This window comes from Scardinius erythrophthalmus, assembly GCF_964197995.2.
Source record: "Scardinius erythrophthalmus genome assembly, chromosome: 7".
Lineage (NCBI taxonomy): Eukaryota > Metazoa > Chordata > Actinopteri > Cypriniformes > Leuciscidae > Scardinius > Scardinius erythrophthalmus.
In genome coordinates, this window is record NC_138227.1 from 21,368,403 (window position 1) to 21,390,542 (window position 22,140).

General features: G+C 36.5%; 1 protein-coding gene across 2 annotated transcripts; it reads right to left on the reverse strand.

Annotated features, from left to right (window-relative positions):
• Positions 1–11: 11 nt before the first annotated feature.
• Positions 12–22,012, reverse strand: eml2 (EMAP like 2). Of its 2 annotated transcripts, XM_081371526.1 has the most exons (23): positions 21,915–22,012; positions 20,817–21,057; positions 14,964–15,149; positions 14,558–14,684; positions 13,992–14,096; positions 9,996–10,024; positions 9,047–9,176; positions 8,377–8,526; positions 7,567–7,636; positions 6,977–7,087; positions 6,711–6,806; positions 6,044–6,178; positions 5,764–5,863; positions 5,411–5,565; positions 5,006–5,131; positions 4,413–4,544; positions 3,736–3,803; positions 3,411–3,499; positions 2,375–2,472; positions 2,176–2,263; positions 1,989–2,084; positions 1,678–1,808; positions 12–1,048 (listed from the first exon to the last, which is right to left on the reverse strand). In XM_081371526.1, exons 2-23 carry the CDS (start codon positions 20,884–20,886, stop codon positions 923–925), a joined length of 2,418 nt encoding a protein of 805 aa, XP_081227652.1. In that variant the 5' UTR covers positions 20,887–21,057; positions 21,915–22,012; the 3' UTR covers positions 12–922. The 2 variants fall into 2 exon arrangements, with proteins under 2 accessions (XP_081227652.1, XP_081227651.1); XM_081371525.1 differs by lacking the exons at positions 13,992–14,096; positions 14,558–14,684; positions 14,964–15,149; positions 20,817–21,057; positions 21,915–22,012 and adding an exon at positions 12,256–12,517.
• Between the last annotated feature and the right edge of the window lie 128 nt (positions 22,013–22,140).

The window sequence follows — 22,140 nt, forward strand, 5'->3', positions numbered from 1 at the left end:
TAAGACTTTGCGTGAGGAAAAAGTATGAAATACTTTAATTAACACCAAATAACTATTATTTTCCCAAAATATGGCCAGATACACAAATTGCATAAGTTATGTTCTGGCCTGGATGTCAACACTTGAAATTGTAGATGGTGCAGGTGGCTGTTTATGTTGTAAAGTTTTAACTGATGACCTTTCTGACAGTCTCCGTGTAAATGTTGGCTGTAAATACAGAACATATTCCTAAATAAGCCTCAACTAGGAGATAGAAAAGCAAAGCCATGACTAAAGAAACAGCAACAGAGCTTTACTCGTCATTTTGTTAATAGGTCATAGCAGTTATTATGGTATATATAATAGAAACTACTACAGCTTGATATATAATTTTTTAAGACACATTTTAGGAGTAAATTCATTGCTATATGACAAACTTTATTAACAAATAAAAGGCAAAGCACAGCTTAAGTTCTCCCCTAGATATGCATCAAAAGCCAAGTGCCACAGCATTATTATGTATTTCCAATATTAAAATACAACCTCCACTAAGTGACAGCATTATATATTTCTATAGGCTTCAGCAACACAAATAAACGCAGCTAAAACTCTTTAAATAGGCTTAAATAGTGTCAACAGTAGACAACATGCTTCTTCTGCACCAGAGCTCCTTCTAGTGGTGATTCAGCAAAGCGTACAATTGACTTTAGAGTTAGCCAATTATCACCAATTTAAGCTCAGCCTCAACCCCTCAAACAATCATGGTAATTACACCCCGACAAGAGAGAAAACTGACTCTGTACCAGCACTTAATGGAAAACCTAATAAAATATTAAACAGTACAGGCAAACAGGACAGCAGGAAAGGGAATTAGGCACAGCAGTGCTGCCCTCTAGTGGGCAGGAGTCTACAGTGAGGTTGCAGCAGGACGGCTCAGATGTGACTAAGCGAGCACCCATTGAAGAATGCTGGTGTCTTTCCCACCAGTAGAAATAAGATGACTGTCATCATGGAGAAAGGCAACGTTGGTCACATGGCTGCTATGCCCACCATAGACATGGCTGGGAGCCTGCGGAAGAAGGGAAAAAAGGTTTTACAGGAGTATGATTTGATTGTAGGGGTGTAACAATATGTCGTGTCACAATATATCACAATACAAAAATGTAACAATATGTATCATGGATAGTTCACCCAAAATAAAAATTACTGTTTGAAAAAAGAAAAGAAAAAAGTTTTCAGAGTTTTAGTGTCAGTACTACATTAAACTATTATATATAATGTTGAATATAACGAATAATAATGCAATGGGGGAATATTTGTGGGTCCTGATAATGCCAAATGTCTGATGTAAACATTATTTTAAATATATCTAGTGAGTGACAAGCATTTTCGTCTAAAATAATTCTGTATTTTCAGCTTCAGAATTATCAATATTTTTATTCTGGTGTCACCATGGTCCTGTGCATCAGCACAAAGTCCAACCCTATTCATTTACACCCACAACAATGTAAAACCAAATTAGGCATTTTAATCAACAGTACATTTTTGGTTAACCTTTCATCATATGTCTTGGAGTATCGCAACAATATAGTATCATGAGTTCAGTATCGTGATATGTATCGAATCGTGACATGATGAGGGTATCGTTACACCCCTATTTGACTGAGTGACAAATTTCGCAAAAAAAGAAAAACTCACCCTTGGCTGGGAACAGGGGTTAGAGAACAAGTGCACTTTGCCAAAATCATCAGCTGAGGCAAGGAGGTTATTGTCATGTGATCTGCATACAGCATTAATGTCTGTGCCATCAGCACCCTCTGGCCAGATCCCTTAAAATAAAACAAAGCAACAAAATATCATAAAATAAAAAGGAAAAGGACGAGAAGAGGAAAAAGTGTTAATGTGACATACAATATTCCAAAACTATTATTTCACAGCCATTTCCAGGAAAATAATTAAATGGAAGCTGATGTTTTTTTCTTTTCTTTTATGTGTACGGAGTGACTCACCAAACACACTGAAACCCAGCACACAGGTGGAGGTGGCCCACTCTAGATTACGCACTGCATCTGCACTAGTTACATGCTTCCCACTGGATGCTTCCCCTTTTCAACAGGAAACATGACACCAGCCATTAAAACAATGACATCTGAGCTCCATTCACTGACAAAGCTGTTAGCTGAGAAAACAACTCACAGTATAAGATCTCATAGTCGCCTGAGTTGGTTACAATAAACTGGCTGTCGGTGGACCAGTCGAGATGAGTGACAAAGCTGGAGTGTCCCTACGGATGCAAGACATGGTATTAAATGAGTGCTAATGGTCCCTAATTGATTACCATTGAAATAGAGAGATTTTTGAAGAGATGCTGAAGTCATTTCTCTGTTAAACTCACAGTGCATTTGCCAACACGGCTGTATTTCCTGCCATTCTCAGTAACGGAGTAGATGTAAACAAAGTTGTCATGGGAACCCACGGCCAGGTACGCCCCATCTGTGAGATAGAGGATGTCAGAGGTGATTTTGAAAAATGTATTCTTTTTATTTCAAAGGTGACAGTTAAGACATTTTTAATGTCAAATAAATGCAGTTCCTTTGAACTTTCTATTTATTAAAGAATCCTGAAAAAAAGTATGACCGTTTCCACAAATACAATATTAAACATTGACAGTAATAGGAAATGCAACTGTTTTGTTTTGTTTTGTGATGGTTGTTCTTAAGTCCCTTGTTTGTCCTGAGCAGTTAAATTGCCCAATGTTCTTCAGAAAACTCCTTCAGGTCCTGCAAAATCCTCAGGTTTCCAGCATCTTTTGCATATTTGAAACCTTTCCAGCAGTGACTTTATGATGCAAACATTTACTGATGCTCCATAAGGAAACACAATGCATTAAGAGCCGGGGGTGAAAACTTTTTAACAGGATGAAGATGTCCACATTTTTCTTATTTTGTTTAAATATATTTTTCACCCCCTGGCTCTTAATGCATCATGTCTCTTTCTGGAGCATCAGTGAATGTTTGAACTTTTTCAATAGTTGTGTTTGAGTCCCTTCAATTGTCCTCAGTGTGAAAAGATAGTTCTTAAAAGCCATGATCACCCAGGTAACGACACACAGTATTAAGAATCAAGGGTATGTAAACATTTGAACGAGGTCATTCAGCTTTTTTTGGTCTTGTGGACTATATCTAAACATCTTTTATAAAAAATATCTATTCAGGACAGTACTAAATAAAAAATAACATATGTATACTCCCTCTTATTTTGTTCAAATTAACATTTCGCAGATTCTGCAAGTTTTATGTAGCTAAACTGTGAGCATGACTGTGTTTCATATATATGCATGTATTTCGCTAGAGTGAAAATAGGTTTAAGAGCCAAGAAACAGTGAATGAGGAATAGTTGTGACTAATGGCTAAAAGCACAAAAGATCACACCTGGAGAATATTTAACAACGGAGATGATTTCATTGCCGTCTGTATGCATAGAGACGAGATCACGGGTGTCAGTGTCCAGCACTAACCACCTGTAAGATGGGGGAAAAAAGAGAAGAAGAAAAAAAAAATACAGGTTTGAATACTGATGCATCAAATAAGTCAGAATTACAAATATTTTTTATTAAATGTACAGTTGAGGGAAAAAAACATCCTATTTTGAAAACAGACCTGTTAAATATTTCTGCTTTTTTTGTTGTTGAAAATCAGCTGATTGACATGTAAAGTAAGTCAAAAATCATTTTAAAGTTCCCATATGCAACCATACCTTCCTGTCATGGTGCCCACAGCAAGCACAGGGCCCTTGGGATGAAATCCAATGGTACGCCCAGGGTCCTAAAATAAAAATAAATCAATCAATAAAAATACATAAATATTTTACATATTTTTATACTATGTAAAAAACCCATACACACACACATACATACACATACATATATATATATATATCTCAGTAAATACATAAAATAAATACATACAAATATATTTTACATAATGTAAACAAATAAAATTACATTTTATATTATGATTTACTATATTGTTTTTTAATATTGTAATATGTATTAAAAAAAAATATATTTTATATAATGTAAACAAATAAAATTATATTTTATATTTTGATTTATTATATTGTTTTTTAAATATTATAATATATATATATTAAACAAAATAAATATCAAAAATATATATTTTATACAATGTAAAAATAAAATATTACATTTTATATTATACGTAGTATTATAATATAATTTAATTTGCAATATTTTAATGTATTAATATTAAACTATACAAATCTAAAATCAATATGCATAACAGCATATTCTAACAATTTGTCCTCAAATTGAACATACAGTATACAAACTAAAACATGCAAAGCAGATGAGATTATTTTTTATTATGATTACATATCACTGGAATGTGAAAGTAAAACGGTTTCATACAAACCTCAATGGTCTTGCTCCATAGAGGCAGATGAGAAGATGTGTCCCAGAGATAGACTTGCTTGTCTTGACCACATGTCACAAACTGCTCAGTACTGGGATGCACATCCAAGCCCCACAACTCATCAGTGTGACCCTTTCACAGATGGAAAACATAGAGACCAGGGTAAGAATGGCAACAATGCCCTGTGCTTATTACTTTTGGGCAGGTAGAATTGATAATTGGTACCATCCATTTCAGATAAATACCCATCAGGCATGTAAACACACATAGCTGTAGTTTGTTGCTTTACATCTGGTCTCTTCCTGTACAAAGTGTGCTTTTTTGGCCAGTATAAACAACAATATGGTCCAGGGCCAGGACCGTCCTTAGGGAGGTGTAATCGATGCGACTGTACCGCGCCCGCGCTTTAGGGTGCCTCGGCGAACCGCGACGAATCACAAAATGCTTGGGACGGCCCTGTCCATGGCATATGCTGTTTATAATCTGAGGTCTGGCTACATGAGACTGAGGAAAAATTATCTTGTTGACTTTTGGCAAAGATATAAGGCCAAAAGGCATCTAAACACAAGGTAATATAATCTGACAACCAATACCTGAACAATAGGAGTGAGGGAACCAGAAAAAGAGCCCCGTAGAACAGCGTTTCGGGTTGTTCCCACAAACAGCTCGTCCTGTTTTCCTTCAGCTAGAGTGCGGACGGGGCCGAAAGCCTCAGGAACCTGATTACAGAGAAACTATGTTAAGGAACCTGTAATCTGTACATCTCAGCTAAAACATGATTTGTGCGAATTGTTCTAAATTGAGTTAACTCAGTGCTGAAATAGATGAATCTAATAAATAAAATGCCTGGATTACATTTCAGTACTAGGAATACGATAACATCATAACAATAAAAGTCTTTTTTAGGGTATATGGTGATCATTAAAAATACGTATCCATCTCTGCATTTCATTATGAAAGTCAGTAAAATTTTAATTAGAACATGACAACAACTTCACCTCAATCTCGCTCTTTTTGCGGTAGTCATGGTCCCACTGCAGCACCCTGCGGTCTTTCCCTCCTCCTGACACCAGCGTTCCATCCTTCAGCACACACAGAGAGAAGATCCCACCCTCATGGGCTCCTGAAACCACCTGGCTGATCTTGTTCCCCCCTTTAAATCAGAGTTCATCATCAAATCATAGGCTGCACTGAGCGAATATCTCCACTAATAACAGTCACACAGATGAAGGTGCTGTTTTTCTAACTGCCGTTACATAAATAGATGGATTAAATACAATTTATTACTTAAAAATGTGGCATTTGGACAATTATTTTGGCAGAGCAAATAATGGCATAATTATTTGCTGACCTTTAGCCCAGATGTAGATGTTTCCACTAGAATCTCCAGTGATTGCATCTCCATTCTCAGCAAAAGCGATGCAGAGAACATACTTGGGTTTTTCATGTTTCTGAAAGTATACCAAAAATATGAATACATTAAATAAAATTATCATAAATGTTCCTCGATTTCTGTGCAATGGGGATTTTGAATGCAAAATAAAATTTCACATGCAGGCAATAAACTCAAAGATATCACTTAATGCGGATATTTCTCTATTAGTAATACTGAAAAGTAAATGCAACAAAACCTCAAACAGTCCCTGGCGTTTTGTAAGAGTACTCCCTTCCATTGTCCAAAAGTTGATGTGAGACTTCCCGCAGGTGACAATAAGGTTGGCCTCCATGGGGTGGAAGACAGCGCCCAGCACTGAGTCATTGGAACACTGCAAAATTGTGAGTGGATATTTGACACAAATCAAGATGCATTCTATTTCACAGGACATCAGTGACCATTGCACACTATTACAATATGTTAAATTTTTGAGCAAACGTGATAATTTTAGCATTTTAAACATTTAAATACATTCAAATCTACCTGAAACAGCTTGAAACAGGATATTCCAAGAAAAAAAAAAACTTGATTTGATACATCACAAAGTTATTTAACTGTGGAAAGTGGGTGGGAAGGGGTTAAAAATATAAAGACGGATTGTTGATGTAAGGAAAGTAAAATCATAGGCCGCACAAGTCATTACATTACAAGATTAAGAGGACAAACATGACATCTTCCAGATGAAAATGCACATGTCAAAAAGACGTCATGGTGGCGTACATGTGCGGTCAGGGCTTTAAACCACCTGGTCTGTGAACACTCAGGTTTCTGTTATTAAAAGACATAATCACACAAGACACACTATGCAAGGAAATAGCACAGCAGGTCTAGTATCGCTGCTTTAATACAGGATGCCACCTCACCTTAACCTCCGCCAGCTGCTTTTCTTTCTGCCAGTCCCAAACAGACAAAATGTGATCATTTGCATCGTCAACCACACACAAATGAGCACCACCATTCTGTGAAGAGAAGAGGTATTATATCCATGTAAATACCATTGTTCATTCAGCCATTCATCACTGTTCAAATATTCATTGCCTATACCCATTGTGCACTTTTCTCATTGATCATATGGCATCAAAGCACACAGATTGTTTTATCAAGAACTTAAAAAAGGAAGTTGGCTTACCGACTTTGAGAAGGCAACACAGGTGGCGGCTCGGTCGAGCACACCTGCTCCGATCACATGAAGAGTGTTCAAACTGACCGAGTCCCAGACACGGACATGAGGCTGCAAAAGCTGATAGGGAAACAAAGATTCACTTATTATATGCATATGAATGGAGCATCTTTAAATCAGATTAAAGGAATAGTTCATAGTTTTAAAAATGTTTTGAATTCATTTGATCAAAAATACAGTAACGACAGTAATTTGTGAAATAATCTTACAACGTGAAATAACCGTTTTCTATTTAAATATAATTTAAAATGTTATTTTTTTCCTGTGATGGATACCAAGCATTTATTTGAAAGAGAAATCTTTTGTAACATTATAAATGTCTTTTCTGTTACTTTTGATCAATTTAATGCATCCTTGCTGAATAAAAGTATATTACTTTAAGGTTAATATACAATGCTAATATACTTTGCAAATTGCTAAAACACTGATGTAAACTGGTTTGAGCACAGTAGTTTTGTTCCTGAGCACACAGAAGGCAGGATTAAACTGAAGGATTAACAAATCTTTATGCTGCTACACAATTGTAAATGTGAACTAACTTTGCCATCTTTGGATGTTCCGGCAACTTGTCCTGTTGCTATAGTGACCATGTCTGGATGGATGGCCAAACTGCAAAGAGAACATTGTCAGGATCAGTGCTTGTCAGAAAAGATTTCCCATCTCTCTCTCTCTCTCTCTCTCTCTCTCGGGAACAGTAAATGAATGCAGTCTGATCCCAGAAAAACCAGTAAACAGGTTGCAACAGTTTTGCAAGCAGGGATTTTGACAGTCACAGAGAAAGCATTCCAGTGTTATTTTAATTAGCGACAAATGTTAAATAACAACATTTTTGACAAGAGACAGCATGTTGTCGCTCAGTTACAACGGTTTTTTTTTTTTTTTTTTTTTTTACAGTTGGCAGCCAAACAGCATAAAAACACTACAAGGCAGAAGAGATCTAGTTTGATTGCAGGTATATTTGAATATACTGCTGGATTCGCTTATCTTGAAGATAAGAGTCTGTTAAGCCAAGCAAGATCTGGAACTAAAAATGCAAATTTGCTCAGAAACTAGCAACACTTCCTGAGTACATTGGCTCTTTTTGTTGAATGATGGCGATACAGTGGTACAATATATTTGTTCACGAGGCTGATAAGCACAATGATAACATCTTTTGGACCTTTGAACAATGACCTAGTTTGAGAATAATCTGCAGGATTATTGCAGGATGCTTTTTTCTCTGTATGACATCAACACTAGACTGATTTCTCTCCCGTAGTAGTTCCACCAGTGCTGTTAATCTTCTTCAACTGTAGAGTAAATGAGCAAAAGAATGTAGAAACCATAAAATAAATATATATTTAACTTACCACTTGACATCATCATTATGGCCTAGATAGTGTCTTTGTTGCTGCTCTTCTACGTTGTATAGCACCACTACCGAAGCATTGAAGTACACAATCTCCCCCGTCGGCAACAGGTAGAGGTTGGAACGGCAGTCTCTTCCCCTATAGCCATAACTAATGAAGTGTGTTAAGAAATAAAAAGCTTTTTCACTGATACGTACTTTTAAAGCTGCAGACGGTAACTTTTGGCGCTCTAGCGGTTAATAAACAGAAGTGCATGCGTCTTATGTCTATGACGAGTCACGCAGGTACTGGGCTTCTCGGCAGTGGTACGACAAGAACCAGTCTAAAAACACTTATTATAGGTGTACTGTAGTGATTCAGGATAAGACAAAAACATGGTTTGGAAAATGAATTCATGATGTACTCACTTATATACATTTTGTAAATTTTCATTTCATTTCAAACTATTTAAGAAATGAGCTGAAATTTAATTGAAAATCACTGATGCACTTTAATTATTAATTGTACTTGAAAAGTTGATAGCCATTAATTAAATTATTGAAAAATAATAAGAATAAAATATACATAACTTCACAATGACCTATCAAAATACATCATTATTCATTAGAATATCTGCACAATTCACTTTAGTTACATTATAAAATAGTTTTCAGCTAAATCAAAAGGATACACCCACTGAAGTTTTAGCTTGCGCTCTGGCAGCGCCACCTTGTGGTCAAGGTTGTAGGCTTCCTTCCGCTGGTCTGGAATATGCATGGTGATTGGACGTCCACGTATGAACATCCTAACGTAACCATCATCTGTTCAAGAAGGACAGAAATGTTAGCTGCCAAACAGAAACAAGCAGTAAACAAGGTTTGTTAAGGATGATTTGTCAAATTATCCTGGCCCTATACTGACAGAACTATGTTCACTTAGAAACCAACTTGCCCATTACAGAATGAGACTGGCTGAAAGCATTACGTTGATCCGTAATAGTTTTTATCTGTAATGCACACGATAATGGGATCAAGTCAGGCTAATACATAATTTCCCATAACACAGGGCTCAGTCTCTCCCTGCACTCCTAGTTAAACATAGCTAAACAAATATTACATGCATTTATATATGAAAAAAACAAACAAAAAAACATTATTTTTCCTCCACTGGAAAAGGAAACACTGTAATGGAATAAAAAGTTTGTTGTATAGGCCTACTCACTCCCACAGTTTATATGTAGCAGTGTTATTTTAGTATTATTTATATAGTATTTAATAATATATTAGGTTTTATTTTTATACTTTTTATTTTAGTTTTAGTTTTTATAATTTTACTATACACTTTTGTTGTTTTATTCTTTTCTATATTTCTATGTAGCTTCAATTTATTTTTATATCAGTTTTAGTAATTATGAGTACCTAAGCTTAAACTTAATCATACAGCATTTTTAATTTATTTTCTAATACAAGTTTTTCATCATATATTTATATTTTATTTCACCTTTATTTCAGTTAACAGTTGACACATAAAGCACTAAAGGCAATACCAAACAGCTATTGATTTCTCGCTCAATATAAAAAGGTCTTTTGTTTTAATTGGGTGATATTCATCAAATGACTTCAAAATAGATGAAAACTTACCAGCATTGAAGGTGCACTCTTTGGTTTTGCTGAAAGACCAAAAGAGAAAGAGGTCAGTCATTCATTCATACCTTCACAGACAACAAGCCAGACAAAAACAGCACCATAAGTTAAACAAAAACTTTCTAAAGTCATTTCTGAAAAGTTTTGTTTGCTGTCTTTGACTTGTGTTTTGTAGGAGGATGACTAATTCATTGAGCTCATCCATTAATACTGACCCAGCTTTCATGTGGCCTCTCATAGATCTGTGCAATGGAGAAAACACTAAGCTAAAGTGACAGGAGGAGAGGGGCACCCAAAATTGCTTTCAACTAAATACAGGAAATTTCAGAGCTTGTTTACATGACTAAACACATTTGGTGGGGTGGTGATTTTGCTTTGAAAACGAACATGGACAAAATTGTTCTAAATGTCGAGACCTTGATATATATATATATATATATATATATATATATATATATATATATATATATATATATATATATATATATATATATATATATATATAAGATTAAATGTTCAATTTGTGTCTGTGTGTGCATTTTGTAGCTGCTTTTCCAAACCACACAGATTTCCACTTCCTCTGTGCTGATGCAAGACTGTCATGAGTGACAGCCTGTCTTAGACAGCTGAAAGTAATAAATTAGACCCATCAATCCAGCATTATTTGCTGCAATACCTTTGCGGAACTCAGGAATCCTCAGAATGGACAGCAAACGGTTTACAAAATTAAATGTTATGTAAAGGGAAGACAGAAGGATCGTGGGTGCCGTCGAAAAGAAATGCTCCCACAATAATCTGTTTGTGTCCAGGCATGCAGAAACCATCCAAACACTTCATTAAAGCAAAGACTGAACCAAAGCAGGCCACACCAAAGCAAGCCAATCTCTAATAACACCGGTTTAGAGTGGTGTGCAGGCTAAAATAAAACAATATTTCTATTAGCCAGTGTGGTGTGTTATATATATATATATATAAAAATGGAAACATTGTTCAAATGCACAATAATTATATATAATTATTGTGCATTTGCAGCCTTTTAAAAAAAATTTTTTTAGGAAAATATGTGAGGAATGTGATGAATAGTTCATATCATTTGGATCCACATAGGGTGTGTTAAAAAAAAAAAAATTCTCAGCAAGCATGCTGTTGATTTTCAGCAATTTATGTTGTTTATGGACATTTATGGAACATTTCAGTGCTCCACACACCTGATTTTAGGTGATGGCACACAAAATGGCAGCTACTGGCAACATTTTCTCAAAAGCACATCCCGGAAAAATCTATTTTACCAGTAATGACCCTAGGCTGTGTAGCAACCAAACTCAATATAATACAGTGAGTATGCACCACTAATGTGCACGACCTCATACTAATGCACTGACTATGCACACACCCATCCATACCACACAGTGCGGGTGACGATTTATGGATTTTATGCATGAAAATCACCACACAGTGTCTTTACAGATACATGCATGCACAGTATCTTTACAGAATAAATCAAATCTCTAAAGGAAGTAATTCACTAAAAACTTCTGTTGAAGTTCTCTGGACATGATGTCCTTCAAACCATTTTATTTCCTGATGTAGGGCACTCACTCTAATTTGCCTTCAAAGAGCTGTCTGTGTGTGTTTGTGCTTGCGTGTGAGTGTGTCTGTGTGCGTGTGAGTGTGGCAGTGGGTGGGTTTCATGTTTAATACATACAGCTGAGCAGCAGTAACAATCAATATCTAACTCAAATTGCTAGCTAACAATGCACTAAAGCAATTAGTAAAATGTATGCATTATATGTATTAGATTACTTGAATGGGAGTTGAATGGATAACAAGGATTCAGCCTGACAATAACAGGAAACAAGCAATCAAAACCAGATGGAAACATTTGCATTTTTGCTAAATGACTCACAAAATGATGCAAAATTGCCCTAAAGAACAAACAAACAAAAAAAACAAAAAACTGAAGGCTTGCAACAGCAAAGTAAAATGCATAAGCTAAAGGTTGTCAGATTCCATCAATGTTTTTAAAGTTTGCTCATAGTTTTTTGTTCCCAATTGGGAAGTTACGTCACCAACTTGGTGCATTCGCTTTGTTTATCTATAAAACCCATGATGCTATGAATATTCTTGTTTGCCTACCAATGTTTGCTTTGTTGCAGGAAGCTAAAAGCAATTCCATTATCAACCTCGCTCACCCTATAACTACCAAAAGTTTTTTTTTTGAAGACCTGAAAGAGCTTAACAAGAACATGAGCTTTACCTTGTCGACCTCTTCATGTTGTTTTTCCCGTTATTCAGTTTAAGTGCTAGCTGGAGTTTGCAGATGCGTCAGGCAAAAGACTGAGTTCCTTGTTTGAGTTAACTTAAGCTCTGCAGGAACATGGACCTCACTAACCAATGGGAGGACACTTCCTTAGTGTGCATGACAGCCCTTTTCTGGGTGACCACTCCCCCCAGTGCTTTAATGCTGTAACATGAAGCACTCTGTGGTCAGGAGACTGTTTTAGTGGTGTGTGTCAACCAAGTGACTGCGAAGAGCTGCCATGTGCCATACAAACAATCATCATGCCATAAATATAAAACTACTAAGGTGTAGGATTATCTGCTGTACAAACATCCTGTAGGAGCTTGGTGGGAAACCTGTTGGAACTGATACGTAATCCTTTAGTAGGATGAAGCTCTTATTATGTAGTAGTTTGCGATAGCAACAAATGTTTAATGGACTCATATGATGACAAGCTTGAAGTGTTCTCTATTCAAATGTAATTTTTACCCTCCTTTTCACTATAAAAATAAAAGAATAAAAAAATTAATTGAATTGAACACTATATTAAGTGGTAACCTGGTTAATGGATTTCTTTTTATGAAATTTTAATGAGAGTTTTCCAGTGATTGCTATTCAGCTCTGACAGTCAGGATCTTAGTCAATAACACTTAGATGTCTAGCTTGACCATCAGTGTTTATCTTCCTTCCTGGAACTCCGTGTATACTCACCATAAATGATTTATGACTATTTGATCAAATTGTTCCTAAGCCTTCTTGGTGTGTGCACAACAAACACACTTAGTAGTTGAAATATCTCACTTAACAAGAAACAAAACAGTATACACTAACACTACCATTCAAAAGTTTGGGGTTGTAAGATCTTTTAAACGTTTTTGAAATGCTTTTTTTATTAGATCAAAAATTCTGTAAAATTTTTAGTAATATTGTGAAATATATTTTAATATATTTTAAAATGTAATATATTAAATTTAAATTTTCAGCATCATTACTACAGTCTTCAGTGTCACATGATCCTTCAAAAATCAATCTAATATGCTGATTTGGAAACAATCTTGATTATTGTCAATGTTGAAAGCAGTTGTGCTGCTTAATGTTTTGTGGAAACCATGATACATGTTTTTTTCAGGATGAAATGATGAATATAAAGTTTAAAAGAACATAATTTATTTGAAATACAAATCTTTGGAATAGAAATCTTTTACTGTTGTAATCTTTTCACTTTGGATCATTTTAATGCATCTTTACTGACCCCAAACTTTTGAACACAAATGTATATTGTCTATGTACCAACATTACGGTAAGAAAACATGGCTAGAACTCTGTTTCTATGAACCAGAACACACAATGGTAACCTTTAACAATTGCAGACCATTCTATTTAAATAAATAAAGGTCTAAATAGGCAAAGCTGTACATTTCATAACATATTTCAAATCAGCAATACAAATACAACAATAATATAATCATCTGATTCAGCTCAAATCATGGTCTAAAATTTTATTTTATAAAATGCCTTCTCTTCCCCTACTGTCTCTGGTGTCTTGCTGACCAAAGGTCTAGCTTTGTCATCTAATTAGACACTGAAGTAGCCTCTATTCTTAGCTGTGTTGACATCTTGTACTAGTCTCAAGGCTTGGAAGGAAAGAGTTTTCATCTCTGTGTACAGAAAAATCATTGAGTTCAATGCACTTTATTTAGATGAAAAGGTACCCGTCTCTCTTTCCACTTGTTGAGCTGCCAGATGAGGTGGTTCTGCTGCGGGAATCGGCCATCTCCTTCTTCACCGTGGAAAGGCGTTCTGTGGACATGCTCTTCCTGACACACAGAGATAAGAGTAATGAGTGAGGCACAATGCAGAGGACAGGAAAGAAGGACATCAAAGAAATGCCAGTCTGGATGGAAGTATTAAACAACACAGCAGGCTCTTTGTGGTGTTGTGGTGGGACAACAAGCATTTTCTCAAGTCCACATGAATACAAATGATTAATATCGATTATAATATCGATTAATTTTTATTTAACTATTAATAAATCACAAGGAACCATTACAGCTCTCTTCTGTAAAAGTTTTCAGGTACTTAATTACATAGGGATCTTTTAGGCTAAATGTTCCAAATGGTTTATTACTCAACACCGCCATCTTGAGGTCGAGAAGTAGACTGCACTGATGTTGTTGAGCAACAAATGTCTCGGTGTAGAATAAATGCAAATATTTCCAAAATGTGTAGAGATAATATGCAATAAAAATGATATATATATCTTGCTTTTAACTCTCACCTTTTGATAGACATCAGTACCTCCTTTTTTGGAGAGGAGGGAGAGGAAGGGTAGCCACTCAAGCGTTTTGTTTGCACATAGCCATTTGTCAAAGGCTTGGATGGCAGAGCTTGCAGTATCTGACGAACTAAATCAGGAAGGAAGAAACAGAGGAACACAGTGAGATGACATGCAAATTATCTTCACCTCCCACATGAAACTATTTATGTAACCAGTATAATGGATTACAATACATCCCTGTTCGAAATATCCAATAACAGTTAAGAACCTTGAATGCTAACACAAAGGTTACATCTCAGATTATCAGTTTAAGTTGCTTTAGATGGAAAAATATCTTCCAATTGTCAGTTTTCTAGGCTTTAAACACGTAATGATAATAAGCAGAGGGCCACGATGAAGCTCTGACCTTTAGTAGGTCCACGTTTCTTGCTGCTGGTCTGTGTGATCTCCTCACAGCAGCCCAGCCTTCTCAAAGCATCCGCCAGCGCCGCCTTCAGCAGATGAATCTCGTCCTCCTGCAGCTGCACCCTCTGCTCCAGGTGAGAGAGACGGTCATCCATCTCCATCCCACTCCCCGCTGACACATTGTCATCTGAAAGAGACAAGCAGATAGTCATAGCATGAGAATTTGTACTGATTGGAGTTTGTACATTACAATTGGCCCAAAGCTGTTAAACCTTCTTCTGTGGGACACAAAAGAAGATATTTTTGTGCTCCAAAGAAGAAAGTCATACAGGTTTTGGACAGCAAATGACGAGAGAATCCCTTTAAATGAGTGGTTCTCATTCCAAGCCTCCCATTAATCCATTATACAATCATAGGACCCCCAATATAAAGTAAGATATTTCCTCTGGTATTTCTGATGTAATTATGATAACACTGCTTGTTTTCCAAATTTGTATTAACAGAAACTGGGATTGTTGATATATTAACAATATATGATATATGAATTTGTGATTTGTAAAAAAAAAAAAAAAAAAAAAAAAAAAAAAAAAAAAGGATTTTTTTTGTTATTGTTTAATATAAATATGACTTCAGTTTACATATTAATAATATAAAATTTGATTTATAATAATGTATGAAATTATTTTCATCCTGCTTTCCACTTGGAAATTAGCTGAGACTGCCTATTGGGCTCCGAGAACTGATGCTTTAAGCCGTTTTTAAACAATGGACCCTTTTCACAGACTGACACAGTTATCAACATTGCAAATCTAGTAAAGTTGGTCATATTTTAATTTAGAATTTTTTATATATACATTTATATATATAGTGTTACATCACTGTTTCAGTAAATGTCAAATAGCTAGCTAAACATTTGAAATGATAAAACAATGCAAATATTACATAAAATAAAGATACAAAGTATTTGTACACGTGTGTTTACCTTTCTAGCACACCTGTCACTTCATACATTGACTAAAATTTCCTGCTGATTATTGAAAAAAAAGTGATGGTAGTTCTAAGAAAAGCTTTTTTGGCATTTTTAAGTGTTGGAAAACTTTCAACATGAAAACATCTGTGATTAAAAAGAGAGATTACATAGGCACATTGAAGAATTTTTACCCAATTTTACTCAACAAAAATTATTAAAAAGCTGAAAGCATGAGTGGACAATTGAGCAAGTTTCTAATGCTGATTCAAAGTGACGGCGATTGGGTGTATTGCATTTAAATATCCAACTTATACACAAAAATCACACAATAATCAAAACCAGAAGGAAAATTCCTGTCACATTTACATTTTTCCAAATGTAGCTCCTCAATTTCATATTTCACATAAAAAAGTGGCTCCATCTCTGTTTCAATCTCAAAGGCAATGCAACGAGCTGCATGCTAAGTATAAACCTCTGTTAGTGCCTGCACCTGCTAACACATGGAGATCCCATCCATAAAGTGGCATCAGCAGGTGGTGAGCATGTCAACTGAACTAATAAAAGTGAAAGAAAATAGGATTCAAAAGTGGAAGGTGAGAAGAAAGCAGGATGGAGCTAGTGATGCTGGAAGACAAAAGCAGTCTGGAGGAAACCGGATGCTCAGTAACCAAGCGCACTGAAATATTCATCATCCCGCTCTGCTTGTATTCTCCTCCTACCTGCCATTCCAGTCAGTGCTATGTCCGCCTGTCAGTCAGCCGCTCAGACAGCCTGATCCGCTGCAGCTCTCTAGGGGTTTCCCAAAGGTGCCAAACGCCTGCCTGGCCAAAGATTCTTTCTCCCACCTTCCCCTTGGCTTGCTGGATGGCTGATCCCGTGCCTGGACCTTCCTTCCTCCCCCTCCCCCACCCTCAGTGCTGTGTGTAGAGGAGAAGGGTGATGTTTGTAACAGGACGCTATTCCCCGTCTGCTATGCGGTAGAAAACTGCTGGATGTGCTGTTGGCAGAGAGAGAGGTTTGGCTCGACTCCAGACCTGTTAGCCAGGCACTATCAGGAAGTGCACTGACCAGCCTCTCCATTAATAACACACCGAAGTGCATGTCAGTTTGACAATTTATGACTTGTTGTTTCATATCCCTGGGGCGCATGCTCATTTTCTTATCATTTGAATCAATACGATTCACATCAGGGATTTTTAAATGCATTCAACTTGTTAATATCATAGTCTGACCATAAGATCTTCATGTACAACATTTAAAATCTGTCTAAACCATCCAACTGTACAACATGGTCAGACTCTGACCCAGTCTCATCATGACATATACTGTCTACCCATCCATCTGTCGTTCAGCCAAACCATCTGTTGCGGAAATGGACCTACTGGAGAACCCAAACAATGACCACAATGTACACTGATACCTATTCTTGAGAGAACCTGTAATCCACAAGAACTGATGAAACAGACGTTTCTAAGTGACAACAGCAACAAGCTGTGGACAATGGTTGTTAGAATGAAGAAGCCATAGTGATAATATCGAATTCTCTAACAAGACCTTCAGTGATTGACTGAAATTGAAATATTTAATTTTACTCAAGCATTTTACTTGTGCTTTATTTTTTTATTTCTTAATTTTTTTTATTAAATAAAAATAACAATAAATAATGTATATATAAAGATAAATATGTACATAAAATACAATCATTTTATGTGTTTGTTCTTAAAGGTGCAGTAAGTGATTTCTGAAAAAAGCTGTTGATATTTCAAATCACCAAAAACAAACACACCCCAACCGAAACGGATCACACCCCATATTTGATAGCGCCTCCCCCAAATTCACAAACACACTGGCACAGGCACCTCCCCCTTAATGAGTGCATACGCCCCTTGCTGCTGATTGGCTATAAGTGTGTTTTGGCCAAGCGACAACCATCCAGTTACCCTCCATGTTAAAATGGTCAACTTTACAGCAGAAAAAAAATGTTTAGCCTACAGCCTGGTACAAAAAGTGGTTTTGGTCTATAGCCTATAGCTAATTTTGCCCTTCATGACAACTGTGAGGGTGGTGAATTTTTTTCATAATTCATTGGTTTAAATTAAATTACGCCTTAAAGTTCTGCATAATTAAGGGTGTGGCCACTTGAGTGACAGGTGGATTGCCGCTGCTGTCACTGCTAGCCGCTGCTGTCTTTTAGCCGTCACTTCACCTCAGCTAATCCCGCCTCTTTGCCCATTTACGGTTATCCGGGAGTGACACGCTGCCAAGATGGCGACGACCTGCTACGCCCACTTTGGGCTTCAAAAATGCTCTTTAGAAACCTACGGGTGACATCACGGACACTACGTCCATATTTCTTTTTACAGTGGTTTTAGCGCTCAGTCTGATCCACTTTCAACAGCGTTTCTCAAAAATCGATTACTGCCTGTAAATTGCTTTGAAATATTTGCATCTGCATCGGCTGTATAGAACTTTCTGTGGTTTTGAAATGTATTTTATATCATTGTTTCTCAACTAAATGTATTTTAGCCTATATCAAGTGGTTCTCAACTGGTAAGCCACGACCCCAAAATTAGTTGCAGGTCTATTCGGGGCGAAACGATTATAAATGGAAATAACAAACTGCAACTAAACATAGCTGATGTGTGTGTGTGTGTGTGTGTGAGCTGATGTGTGTGTGTGTGTGTGTGTGTGTGTGTGTGTGTGAGCTGATGTGTGTGTGGTGCTCCTCAGGCTCGGGTGGACCGCCTCCTAATTATTCAGCTAAGATAGCAGAATTGATAGGCTTATCATCCTTATTAGGCAGGAGAAATATCTTATCAATATCTTTTGTCGTTGAGGTCAAAGGACACGTGTTCAACAAACTTTATGGTATTTTGACACACATTCATCAGTTGGTAAAGTGGATAATACTAATGCAATATTTAGCCTAGTGTTTTATACGGGTAAATCGCATTTCTGCTGTTGTTCACAGTATGCAAAGTTGTCAGACGTGTGTCATGCATGTCAATTTTGCCTATGCATTGTCATGGTAAAATTCAGTATAATAATCAAATCTGGTGCTCTGCTGGGTCACCAATTTAAATAATTCAAAATATGGGTCCTACAGAAAAACTAGTTGAGAACCACCGCTTTGCAGATCAAATATATTTTGGCTAATGTTTGTTAATGATTAGATTATTGTATTAATAGTCATGATAATGCTGAAAACAGACATGACGTTTACAACTAATATTTTGGCTAATGTTTGTTAATGATTAGATCTTTAATAGTCATGATAATGCTGAAAACAGACATGATGTTTACAACTAGGCTAAGCTTCAAGGTATTGTTATCATAGGGATAACCCTGGTAAATCCATCTTAATAGGTGGGTAATGTTATTCACTAGATGGCTCACAATAAATAAGCAACTTAGTACATTCTTTCCACTAAAACCTTAGCTGAAACCAAACAACAAAGCCCAAGTGAAGCAAGCTGAATCAGGTTTGCTGAGGATGAGAGGCTCCAAGCATATCAAAAGCTGATGAGAAAATGAATAAAAAAAAATTGAACAACACATATGCAGGGCTGCCAACTTTTGAGTTTAGCTTGGAGTGAGATTTTTTTGGGGGGGGGGGGGGGGGGGGGGGTTTGCTATTTAGTTACCAAAAAAAATTTGGTAACTAAATAGAATTTCATGAAGTTTAGTGACAACATGTTACAATGTTTACATTGTACAATGACTGGTAGTAGGCTATACAGTTTTTATTATTGCTTGACAAACATTTCAAGATTTCAATTCCATTCTTGTGATTTGATTCCGATTTTGAATCAATATTGACTCATTTGGATACATGTTTATTTTAAATTTTATTTAAAAAAATAATCTCACCTAATGCTGTAAACATAGAAGGCCTAATCTGCTGGTATTATTAAAGGTTAAAAATAACAAATTAAATATAATGCAGTTTTTGTTATAATAACAATTATTTAATGGCATAAGTAAAAATATAATAAATATGTAATATAGTGCTCAGCAAAATCTCCTCTCTAGCTATTTTTTCTATTCAATTAACATGGTCATTAAATGGCTTTCCTGAGGTAAATGTAACGTTATGTGACATAATTGTTCTCCTGCTGTTATATATTGACCTCTTTCAGTGGTTGAAAAATCCACGAGTGGTCGATATTATGTATACTTTCGGTAAGTTGTACTGTATCTTTAAATAAAAAAGTAACAGATGATCGGTTCACGTGCATTTGAACTGATCGAGGCGCTCAGCGATCTGTCACGTCACATTTACAAGCGCCAAACGTATTTTTGTCTGAATTTCGTAATAAAATTGACGGAATCTAAGAGCTGAGAATTAGTTTAATATTAAAAGTACCCCTTTGCTCCGCAATTTTTCTGTGCGTGAGAAAATGGATGTGTGGCGTGAGAGCGTGTGAAAAGTGTCAATTGCGTGAGTCTCACGCTCAATGCGTGAGAGTTGGCAGCCCTGCATATGTATAGCTCGGATTGTAATTCTCAAATATCTTTCAAGTGCCTGAATCTGGGTAGATGTTCATCCCTGTACCGTGACACTGATCCAAACCGCAAATATGCGATAAGAAAATAATGTAAGGGAGAATGAAATTTGCATGTATACAGGATATAAAACTGGTCAGTAATTTAAACAAATGATATTCATCACATAACCCTGAGACAGTTTCTTTTGTTGTGCCCTCGCAGGCAGTGACGCATTGACAAGACAATGTCAATAACATTACATTGCTGGAATGTTGATATAAAACATATTGATATCAAAGACAAGACGTCTGAAATGGAAACGAAAACAAACCATCTCGTGTGTGGCTCTCTCGCGCATTCATTATGAATGCTCAGTCAAGTCGCTGCCAAACTTACCGTTGCAATACCGAAGCAGAAGGGTGTTCGTGTCATACAGGTTCCCACATGAGGCTACTCGCTCCGACATGTCCTTCTTCTGATCAATTCCTTTATTATTTCTCTCTTAATCGCCGGTCTTCAGATCCGCCAGCCTACTTTCCTCACATACGAGTCAGCGCCTTCAACACCTTTCCACCGAACAGCCGAAGTCAACCTGTGCTGCCTGCGTTTCTATAGCAACAGCCTCACCGCTGATCTGCTGCTTCCCAGAGGGAACAAGAGTGCATGTTTACTCTTGGAGTCCCATAATATGCAGTCATACTTCCACTATTAGCATGATTTAAATATATATATATATTCAGATATGAGACGAGAGGCAGCTTAGTCAAATGAACAAGCCCCGAGGACAAAAACCATATTGAGATATTTAACTGTTTTACACAGGTAGGCTATACAAGAGATGAATAGGCAATTTCCTTATTGCCAGTAACAGGTCTAAAGATTTCTATCTTGGGGATTTACTTGCTTATGATGCTGGTGTCATAAAATGTCCTTGACAGTCAAGCAACTGTTATTTCTACTCTTTAACATTAGATGGCAGTGCAGGTCTGACTAAAACGTGGGCTATTCGATGTCAAGCTACAAAATGTTTTATATTTGGCACATTAAAATATGCTACACTTTGGCGTCCCATAACGTTTTTCAAGCACATGAGCAACAAATTCCCATGGTTTTGTTGCGAGACCAATAGGCTATATAACAAGAAAAATAAACATTGTATGTTGATTTTTACAGAGCACAAAAGGGACAGATAACAACGTCATAAAAACCATCCCCATTCACACCGATCCGCGAAAACAATTAAAGACTAAGCAACTTCACACGTAGCCTACACGTTTCCTTTACAGAGCACTCGCTATAGACCTACTAAACACGTAGGCTAATATATGTTTTCAAAAGTTTGCATTTTTAGGCCCCCAAAAAGCATACAAATGTTTTCTCTGGGAACACATTTACTAGAGGACGCAAAAGCATCGAAATATGATTTTTTTTCTCTCATCTCATATCACCATCCTTTCGGGGCTCCGTAGATTTTCTTGAGGTGAGCCAATTTACCAAAAGCCGCATCGAAAAAAATGTGTGACTCGTATGCCACGAGCCTGACATATCCTTGTCTAATGAGTGTATGCCACGAGCCTGACATATCCTTGTCTAATGAGTGATTTTACCGTAGGCCTATAACAAATGCTCACATTTTTAAGCAAACATGTTGTGTGTCCAGTATTTTCTTTCGGCTGTTTAGAATTAGAACTAACAATATCGATGCCCAATCCACGAATGA